General features: G+C 43.3%; 1 protein-coding gene across 1 annotated transcript in view; it reads left to right on the forward strand.

Annotated features, from left to right (window-relative positions):
* The window catches only part of LOC126161600 (bone morphogenetic protein receptor type-1B), a 183,329-nt gene extending 176,625 nt beyond the window's left edge, over nt 1-6,704 (forward strand). The window contains 3 exon segments of the mRNA XM_049917548.1: nt 2,042-2,147; nt 2,149-2,358; nt 5,540-6,704. Coding sequence (XP_049773505.1) covers nt 2,042-2,147; nt 2,149-2,358; nt 5,540-5,668 — 445 coding nt within the window. The 3' untranslated portion in view covers nt 5,669-6,704.
* Nucleotides 6,705-10,686: the final 3,982 nt, after the last annotated feature.

Consider the following 10,686-nt stretch of genomic DNA (forward strand, 5'->3'; position numbering starts at 1 on the left):
CTCCTCTCTCTTTCCCCCCTCTCCCTCTCTCTTTCCCCCCCTCTCCCTCTCTCTTTCCCCCCTCTCCCTCTCTCTTTCCCCCCTCTCCCTCTCTCTTCCCCCCTCTCCCTCACTCTTTCCCCCCCTCTCCCTCTCTCTTTCCCCCCTCTCCCTCTCTCTTTCCCCCCTCTCCCTCTCTCTTTCCCCCCTCTCCCTCTCTCTTTCCCCCCTCTCCCTCTCTCTTTCCCCCTCTCCCTCTCTCTTTCCCCCCTCTCCCTCTCTCTTTCCCCCCTCTCCCTCTCTCTTTCCCCCCTCTCCCTCTCTCTTTCCCCCCTCTCCCTCTCTCTTTCCCCCCTCTCCCCTCTCTCTTTCCCCCCTCTCCCTCTCTCTTTCCCCCCTCTCCCTCTCTCTTTCCCCCCCTCTCCTCTCTCTTTCCCCCCTCTCCCTCTCTCTTTCCCCCCCTCTCCCTCTCCTCTTTCCCCCCTCTCCCTCTCTCTTTCCCCCCTCTCCCTCTCTCTTTCCCCCCTCTCCCTCTCTCTTTCCCCCCTCTCCCTCTCTCTTTCCCCCCTCTCCCTCTCTCTTTCCCCCCTCTCCCTCTCTCTTTCCCCCCTCTCCCTCTCTCTTTCCCCCCTCTCCCTCTCTCTTTCCCCCCCTCTCCCTCTCTCTTTCCCCCCTCTCCCTCTCTCTTTCCCCCCTCTCCCTCTCTCTTTCCCCCCTCTCCCTCTCTCTTTCCCCCCTCTCCCCTCTCTCTTTCCCCCCTCTCCCTCTCTCTTTCCCCCCTCTCCCTCTCTCTTTCCCCCCTCTCCCTCTCTCTTTCCCCCCTCTCCTCTCTCTTTCCCCCCTCTCCCTCTCTCTTTCCCCCTCTCCCTCTCTCTTTCCCCCTCTCTCTGTCTCTCTCTCTCTCTCTCTCTCTCTCTCTCTCTCTCTCTCTCTCTCTCTCTCTCTCTCGCCCCAGTCCTGAAAACAACAACACACACACACACACACACACACACACACACACACACACACACACACACCCCAAATACACTTCAAACTTGTGTGCCTCAAACGACAAACATGCCATGAAACAAATGAATAACACACAGCTACAACAACATGTAATCGTGGCGAGAACTCTGCCCATGTTTGAAAATTCGTAGGAAGTGCATTGTAAAATGACCATAAGTCACAGAAATCAGTGTACTTAACGCGCTAAAACATATAAGAAAACACTACATCAAAGCCGTAAGCTACACACAAAAAAGTGTGATATATACTCTTCTGTTCGTAAATGCATAATAAGCAGAGAAATAAAAATTAAGTTTTGCTGTTTGCAGATGACAAGTTGTAGATTGTGTAGCAGACTAGCTACAGATGTAAATACCCAATAGCTTCATGTAAGGTATGTAAACTAAGACATACATCCACTCTTTCACCAATTAAGTTACAGCTGTAATTAGAATTTTAGACATAATGTAATAAACAACATACAGTGCATCGTATTGTTAATACCTATCTCAACTGTGAACTGTAAGCAAATGATGTATTACTCGTTTATAATTGTGAATATTTGTACCAAAAGTTTCTCTAACAAAAATTTTACAGTAATAAAATAACCCACTGAAGATAGCACAAAAAGTGCTGAAACATGTCTGGGTAAAACGAAACTGAAAAGGTTTCTCGCATAAGACAGAATTCCTCATCTATTTTCATAGCAAGCACAGACATAAGAACTGCAACACCATAAGATGAATATCCAGAATGACGGTTGCTCTTGGGGTTGATGCGACATTCAGCACCTTCATCAAGACAAAACTGCATTGTCAGTTAGAGTTTTATCTGTAAGGTTGTACATCGTCCATCTACAAAGTTTATCTTCTAACATTTCTTTCTGCAGAAAATGGTCTCTGAATCAATGAAATGTTCCAATCTGGCATGCTACGTCATATTGTCGCTTCCAGTCTGAAAACGCCCAAGTTTATCTGTTTTAGTTGTGCTTAAATATAGTAATGTTCCCATGTTCATATGTCTTTATTGTGTTGTATCCATTTCAAATATATCTTTTTCTTTCCTTTTTCAGTGAAAGCAATGAAATTGATATTGCTCCAAATACTCGTGTGGGGACTAGGCGCTATATGGCACCAGAGGTTTTGGATGAAACACTTGATACAACAGCTTTTGAAGCTTTTTAAGATGGCTGATATGTACTCATTAGGCCTTGTTTTTTGGGAAATGTGCCGGAGGTGTGTTACTGGTAACAAACACACTGCAGCAGATGACTATCAACTGCCTTACTATGATTGTGTTCCAAGTGACCCATCATTTGAAGATATGCATACAGTTGTATGCATAAAAAAGATTCGTCCCATTATATCAGAGAGGTGGTACTCTGATGAGGTAAGTTTATTTTTGTTGGAGTACTGTGCTACAAATAATGTGACTAAAGGCAACTAGAGCCACTGTGTGTCCATTGATAGATATACACCTCTGTAAAGACTTCAAACTCCTTCCTCCGTCACCTCTTTACAGTTCTTGTGTCATTCCAATGAGACACACTGAGTGTCACTGTTGATGCCACTTCATTTTAAAACAAAAATCCCTGTACACATGGCATTAATGTGTGTATCGTTCTCAACCTACTGCCAAACCCAATCTGTCACCTCATTCCTTGTGCATATCTCCAGTTGTATCCTTTACCCATCCTTAAACCTACACCTGTGTTGAAGTGAAGATAAAGATGCAAACATGCACACATCTGCTTATCTGAGCGTGCACTTGAGTGTCAGCACTGTTTCTACGTGGCCTTAATGCATACTGTTCTTTTAATTTACTTACTTACATCTTCATTGGTTTCAGTAGTTTATTTTTTTACACCTCGACACTTCCAAAAACAACGCTGTACAAACCCGTTTATGTGGCTGTAGAACTTGATGATGATGTACTATTTTGGAAGCAACAAATTAAAGAACTTTGTCTTGTGTACTCAAACAATAGAAAACCCAGGATGGAACAATGAAAGTATTATAAAAAGGATAGACTGCTACTCACTATATGGCGTCAATGCTGAGTCAAAGATAGGCACAACAAAAAGACTGTAAAACATGTAAGCTTTTGACCAAAAGGCTTTCTTCTCCATTAGACCAAGAGCGTGAGTGTGTGTGCGAGAGTGCACAAGAGAGAACGTGTGCACCCCCAATGCGCTCCCCCCCCCCACACACACACACACACACACTCTATCTCTCTCTCTCTCTCTCTCTCTCTCTCTCTCTCTCTCTCTCTCTCTCTCTCTCTCTCTCTCTCTCTGTCTCTCTCTCTCTCTCTCTCTCTGTCTCTTTAGCTGCTAAGGGCAGACAATTAGTTGTTTATTCATTATTATGAGTTTGTTACATTGGCAACTATAGTTAGTACTTTCTCTGCAATTAGCTAAAAGGCAACACTAGCTCGACAAGCGCCTCCCTCCCCCTCCTCCCACCTGCCTCATCCCCCCTCTGTCCCCCTTATCCTTCTCCCTCTCCCATCTCCCTTTACCCCCACCCCTTTTTCCTTCTCCCCTCAACCCCTCTCCTCTACCCACCTCTCTCTCCTCCTCCTCCCCTCTCCCCCCTTCCCCATCTCCCCCCTTCCCCATCTCCCCCCTTCCCCATCTCCCCCCTTCCCCATCTCCCCCCTTCCCCATCTCCCCCTTCCCCATCTCCCCCCTTCCCCATCTCCCCCCTTCCCCATCTCCCCCCCTTCCCCATCTCCCCCCTTCCCCATCTCCCGGGGTCCCGGGTTCGATTCCCGGCGGGGTCAGGGATTTTCACCTGCCTCGAGATGACTGGGTGTTTGTGTTGTCCTCATCCTTTCATCATCATCCAGGAAAGTGGCGAAATTGGACTGAGCAAAGATTGGGTAATTGTACGGGTGCTGATAACCACGCAGTTGAGCACCCCACAAACCAAAACATCATCTCCACCCCTTCCCCCATCTCCACCCCTTCCCCCATCTCCACCCCTTCCCCCATCTCCACCCCTTCCCCATCTCCACCCCTTCCCCATCTCCACCCCTTCCCCATCTCCACCCCTTCCCATCTCCACCCCTTCCCCCTCTCCACCCCTTCCCCCTCTCCACCCCTTCCCCCTCTCCCCCAGTTCCCCCTCTCCCCCAGTTCCCCCTCTCCCCCAGTTCCCCCTCTCCCCCAGTTCCCCCTCTCCCCCAGTTCCCCCTCTCCCCCAGTTCCCCCTCTCCCCCAGTTCCCCCTCTAACCCCCCCTCTCTATCTCCCCTTCCCCCCTCTCTATCTCCCCTTCCCCCCTCTCTATCTCCCCTTCCCCCCCTCTATCTCCCCTTCCCCCCCTCTATCTCCCCTTCCCCCCCTCTATCTCCCCTTCCCCCCCTCTATCTCCCCTTCCCCCCTCTATCTCCCCTTCCCCCCTCTATCTCCCCTTCCCCCTCTCTATCTCCCCTTCCCCCTCTCTATCTCCCCTTCCCCCTCTCTATCTCCCCTTCCCCCTCTCTATCTCCCCTTCCCCCTCTCTATTCTCCCCTTCCCCCCTCTCTATCTCCCCGCAGGTGGCTCTCCCGCTGATAGTATGTGTTTTGCCAGTTACAGAGCTATTACAGGTGGTGGTAGGAGGGTGCAAAGGGCAAGTCTTGCAGTGGGGACCATCAAAGGCATAGGGGCCATAGGGTAGGGAGATGGGTGCAGAAGGGGCATAGGGTCTGACAAGAATATTGCGCGAATTGGGAGGGCGACAGAAATCTGTTCTAGATGTGGTGGGCAAAATGTCAAACAGAATGGATCTCATTCCAGGGCATGATTTTAAGAAGTCATGGCCCTGTCGAAGTAACTGATTAATACATTCCAGACCAGGATAATACTGAGTCACCAGTGGTGTATTCTGACGCTGTTTTGTAGAAGATCAGCAGTATCAGGATTGGATGTAATGGCCTGGAAAATCAGCTTTTTAACTAGGCTGGTGGGGTAATTACATGGAGCGAAGGCTGATGTGAGAATGGTGGTGTATTCCTGTAGAGAGTCTGCATCTGAACAAATAAATGAAAAGCGCCAGTTTCTTTTGCTCTACAGTACTGTAGAACAAAAGCAAACTGGTGCTTTTCATTTATTATGATGTTGTTCTACCGAGAACCGATGGAAGATTCAGTTAACAAAATACTTTTTTCGCCATCCATTCCCACCTCTGCTATGTCCAGTCCTTTTCCTTCGCATTTCTTCTTTCCCCTTCAACCATTCTGCATGAAGAAGAAGCCACTGTCTCCGAAAGCTTGCCAATCACAAGTCTTTTATATGTGTGTTCTGCTGGCAGTTGGTGAATAGATTTTTTGTCTATCCTATAAAATAATCTGTTTTGAGTGGTATAATTTTCTCTCTCTTTGCCATCAGTTCCTTTTCTCACCATACTCTTTTACTCTCTGTACCTCCCAAAGCAATAAGTTTGAGCGTGAGTTGTCGAAATGTTCATCTTTAAGTTATTTTGAAAATTATTGGTAACATAAGAGAGATGTTAAATTTATGAAATGAGGTAGTTGGATCATAGTATGTGCTTGTATAAATACTATAATCATATATTTTATTTCAGGTTTTACGGACTTTAACGAAGATAATGCAAGAATGCTGGCACCCAAACCCAGCTGTAAGATTAACAGCACTTCGTGTAAAGAAAACACTCTGCAAATTGCATGCAGATTCAACATTAAAAATCGTGTAGTCACTGTTGGATTCTGTGTGACATACACTGTCAACTCAAATGTAAAAGTGATGTGCAATTTTGACGATGTGTATATTAGGAAGACACTGTGCAGTTTTGTACTTCGAAGAATGTTCGCGAATGTGTGGTGTGTTTGTGTGTGCATGTACATTTATGGAGAATGGGGGGAAGGGGGGGAGGAGATATTGCCTTGACAACAGGGCCAAAGTGACTCAAGATTTGTGATATACTTTCTTTTTACTTCATAGACATTTTATATGAAAAAATATTTATTATTTTATACTTCCTGAAAGACATGGCGCAAAATAGTGACTGCAGTGTTCGGAAATATTTATTTTTTTCTCTTTCCATCAGAAATGATGAAACTAATTACTGCTCACTTTATAAGTTAAGGTGACTATTTTTAATGGTGTTTTACTGATGAAATTACTTCAGTATTTGCACTGTTTTTGGAAAGGTTTTGTATTTTTGCAGAAGGTTGTGTATATATACTTTTCAAGGCTCAGCGGTTTTATTCAGCAGCCTTAAGGAAATGGTGTTCCATGTATGAACATACTGCCTTTCTAAATGTGTTTCAAAAATACATTTCATTATGAGTAATTTGTTTTTGTCAAGCAACTTAACTTAATTGCTGTTCACTTTTCTTGCCCTTGGAAAAATTTGTGTACTGTGGACACATGTGAACAAACCCATTTTGATTCAGTTCATAAATTACATATGCAAAAATGTAAGTACAGCGTTTGTTGTGATAATGATTTTTGTACCTGCCTATCCTGTGCTGAGTAGCATTATACTCTCTAACTTCATAGAGATGTATTTCATTGGTAAATTATAATTTTGTTTGTATAGTTTGTGTCACATTTTGTGTGTGTTGTAAATACGTGTGTGTATTATAAGTCCAGAGCTTATGGCCCTTGCAGATACTAATGAGAGTTTTAAACATCACTTGATAGTGAAAATGATTGTAAGGATTCTGCAGTGTTATTGGTCTCAGTTTAAATATACCACAAATGTGAAATATATTGTTTCTAGACAGTTTGAAAGAATGGTCTATTTATTTTTCCTATCCAATTATCACTGATGTAAGAAATGTCACAATTTATTACTGTGGAACTGAATAATATTCAGCATCAGGTATAATCGTGTGTGATTTCTGAACAGTTGACAGTTCTTCGCACTAGCAAATGTTTCTTGTTAGCCACATTCATTAGGAATCTTGGAAGGCTGCAAATACACAGCTTTAAATAATCTGTTTTAAGCAAAGAGAGCAACCAAAGCTCATAATATCACTAAGCAACCATAGTTATATTACTGAAGCTCTTTTAATAGCTCAGTAAAGTAATGACACTATTTAGTCTTGTTTGAAGTGTGGGACAATAGAGGTACTGGTGCTCTCTTAGTTGCACTACTATCTTGTAAGAAAAAGAATTGTTGGAGCAATAAGGAAATCAAGGGAAAGGAAACTATTCAACTATAGCAGATTGGTGCAAGGAGCAACAGAAAATGGCAATCAACCTAGCTTTCAAGCACTAGCTCTTTTTTCTAGAAAATACACACACATTCTCACAACCAACTGCACAGACACCTAAATGCACATCCCAATGGCTATGCCAAGACTAATTATTGATACTTGATTATTGAAAAAACTGGTGGAGGTGAGAGGGGGCAGCTGGAAAGAGGCAGGTTTTTGGACAGGTGACTGCTGCCACACAAGATGAAAAGATTACAGAGGGTACAGCAAATAGAGATTAGGGAGAGGGTGGAAACTGAAGGGGAGAATAGGAGAGAGAGGTGAATATGAAGGGAGGAGAGAAGGTAGTGTAACTGAAAAGGAGGAAGAGGGGGTGGGGGGAGTGATGTGGACAGAAGAAAAGAAAAGAGAAGGTAAAAGGTGAAGTGGGGCAGTGAGAAAAGGTTGGGGGAGATTTAGGCTGGGGGTTTGTGAGAATTCAGGATGTGTTGGCGAGACAATTCCCATCTGTGTAGTTCAGAGAACATGTTCTGGAAGGGAGTATTCAGATGGCCCATGTAGTGAAGAGGCAGTTGAAGTTTTTTGTGTTGTGTGCAGCATGTTTGATGACTGGATGGTAAAGTTTGCAGTTTGCAACTGTTTTGGTGGTGGCCATTCATGCGAGTAGACAGTTGATTACTTGTCATCCTACATGAAACCCTGTACAGTAACTGCAGCATATCTGATACATAACATAGCTCCTTTCACATGTGGCCATGCCTTTCGTTATGTAGGAAATGCCTGTGACTGACCTGCAGTAGGTGGATGGGTGTGTCAGTGAGGTCTTACACCTGGGCTGACTAAAAGGGAATGATCCACGATGTGCAACATTGGAATAGGGATGGACAAGTACATTCTGAAGATTGGATGGGCAGTGGAACACTACTTTGAGGGATGTGGGTAGGATATCCCTCATCTCTAGACTTGACAAGAGGTAGCTGAACTCTTGGTGGAGGATGTAGTTTAGCTTTTAAAGTCCAAGGTGATACTGAGTGATGAGAGGACCACTGGCTGCTGGCTGGTTAACAGGTTTACTGGTGACATGGAATCAGATGATATGGGAGATTTGTTTGTGGATGAGCTGGATAGGAAATAGTCTGTCATTAAAAGCCCTGGTAAGATTATTGGTATATGTCAACAACTCCTGCTTTCGACTGTAGATGGTGAGACTGTAAGGAAGAGACTGTCTGATGGGGAAAGAGTGACAGCTGTCAAAGTGGAGGTAGTGTTGGTGGTTGTGTTGCACTTGGTATGGATAGATATATGTATGGAGCCATCTGAGAAGTGAGAAGTGGAGATTATCGTCTAGGAAGATGGCTCGACAAGTTGAGAACGATTAGCTGAAGCAAATTAGAGAATAGGTGTTGAGGTTATGGAGGAGAGAGCAAAGCTTGTCCTTGCCTTGTGTAGAGATCATGAAAATGTCATGAGTTAATCTGAATATTACAAGAGGTTTTAGGTGTTCACTGGATAGGAAGGATTCATCCAGCTGGCCCATAAATATGTTGGCATAAGATGGTGCCTTGTGAGTATTCATGGCAATACCATGGCGTTTTTTGTAGATTTGGCTTTTGAAAGTGAACTGGTTGTGGGGTCAGGATGTGGTTGGTTAACAAGATTAGGAAAGAGGTGGTGGGTTTGGTATGAGAATGACATTAGGACAGGTAGTATTTCATAGCTGCAAGGCCATGGAAATGGCAGATGTTGGTGTACAAGGACATTGCATCCACAGTGACCAACTAGAACTCTGGTGAAATACGACAGGAATTGTGAAGATGCAGTGAAACAAGTGAGCAGCATCATGAATGTAGGAAAGGCAGTTACGGACAATAGTTTGGAGGTACTGCTTATCAAAGGCAGAGGTTCATCCTGTAGGAGCATCGTATCCAGCCACAATGGGTCAACCAACAGGGAGTCTTGTGGGGTTGGGTTTATGGAGCTTGGGGATTAAATGAAAGATAGGAGTGTGTGATGTTGCTGGTGTGAGGAAGGAAATGGATTCAGGTGTCAGGTCAATGGATGGACCTGAGGCCTTGAGAATCTGATTGAGGTCGTGTTTTACTTCTTGGATGGGATTATGGTTTATGGTAGAAGGACCATAAAAGATAAGAAATGATGTATTTATACATTTAATGAACACTCAAAATTGTAGATGTGAATGAGATCAGAGATAATAACAGTTCCTAAGTAAAAGGAATGTAAACAAAGTTCAGAGATATAATTTACAAGTATTAACACTAGAGTCTGCCACACACTCCCTCCACAGTGACAGCATCCATGTATTTTTGAGGGAAGGTGACCTGTCTACCTGATCTGCAATTCGTGGTGAAGGTGCATTGGCTTGATTGCTATCTGTTGTCTTCTGAAGGTTGACAGTCTTCGGAATGGAGTGTGATGGAATATCCAAAGTGGTGTCTCCTGCTGTGTCTTCCACGTTGTCCGAAGTGAAGTCTGTCAGAAAGAAGGCCAGTTTGTTGGTCAATGCTAATAGTTTAGTTTCCTCTTGACATATCCACCGTGAAGTGCTTATCATCGCGAGACAGAACTAGATATGGCCTGTCATATGTTGGCTGAAGTGGTGTTCTGTCAGCATAATGTTGAACGAAGATGAACTTGCTTGTCATCATTTGTGGGTAAATAAAGATCTTTTTGTGGTCGTGATTTTCTGTTGGAACTGGTCTTAGGCTCCTCATTTATTCCTTCAATTTGAAGACAAAGGTTGGCATGTAGTAGTAGTAGTGGTAGTGGTAGCTTTATTCATCCGTAGATCTCTTTTTACAAGGATATAGGACATATCAAAGTATTTACAAATTTAGATCAATTTAAAATAAGCTAATTCGTACACACACACATTTACAGACTTCTAGTTAGAGTCAATCACTAGATTTACTCCTGGTATACAATACATTTTTTTACAAATGACTTATTAAATAATGTAATGCCACATTGTTCACTCATATCTCACTATCAGTCACTGCACACGCTATACACACACATTGTTTCATAAAACACACACACACACACACACACACACACACACACACACACACACACACACACACACACACTGGTGATCTCCAGGCAATTTACTGTACTGCAACTGCAACTTCTCATTTGTTATCCTGAAAAACTGAGTCACAGCATCCTTCCATAATGAGTGAGATATCGAGCTCAGAAAGAGGAAGAGGTGTTACTATTGTGACATGCTTATCTTGGGGGGCAAGTATTTCTTGAAAGGAAGAAAAAAAAAAACATAAAGTGAAGGTGTTATGTGGAATGTTGGATATTTTATAATCATTATTATTTATTTGTATAATTTTTTTTATCAAACACCTACTCTGTTTTAGCTAAGTAATCCTTCAATGTATAAAATGTATTGCATAACAGGTACTTTTTATCTGCTTTTTTAAATAAGTGTATTTTTGCAATTTCTTTAATTTCTTTTGGTAATTTATTGTACAGTTGTAATCCTTGGTAGAAAATGCTGTTTTGAGTTTTATGTTTATTT

The sequence above is a fragment of the Schistocerca cancellata genome, chromosome 2 (assembly GCF_023864275.1).
Source record: "Schistocerca cancellata isolate TAMUIC-IGC-003103 chromosome 2, iqSchCanc2.1, whole genome shotgun sequence".
NCBI lineage: Eukaryota > Metazoa > Arthropoda > Insecta > Orthoptera > Acrididae > Schistocerca > Schistocerca cancellata.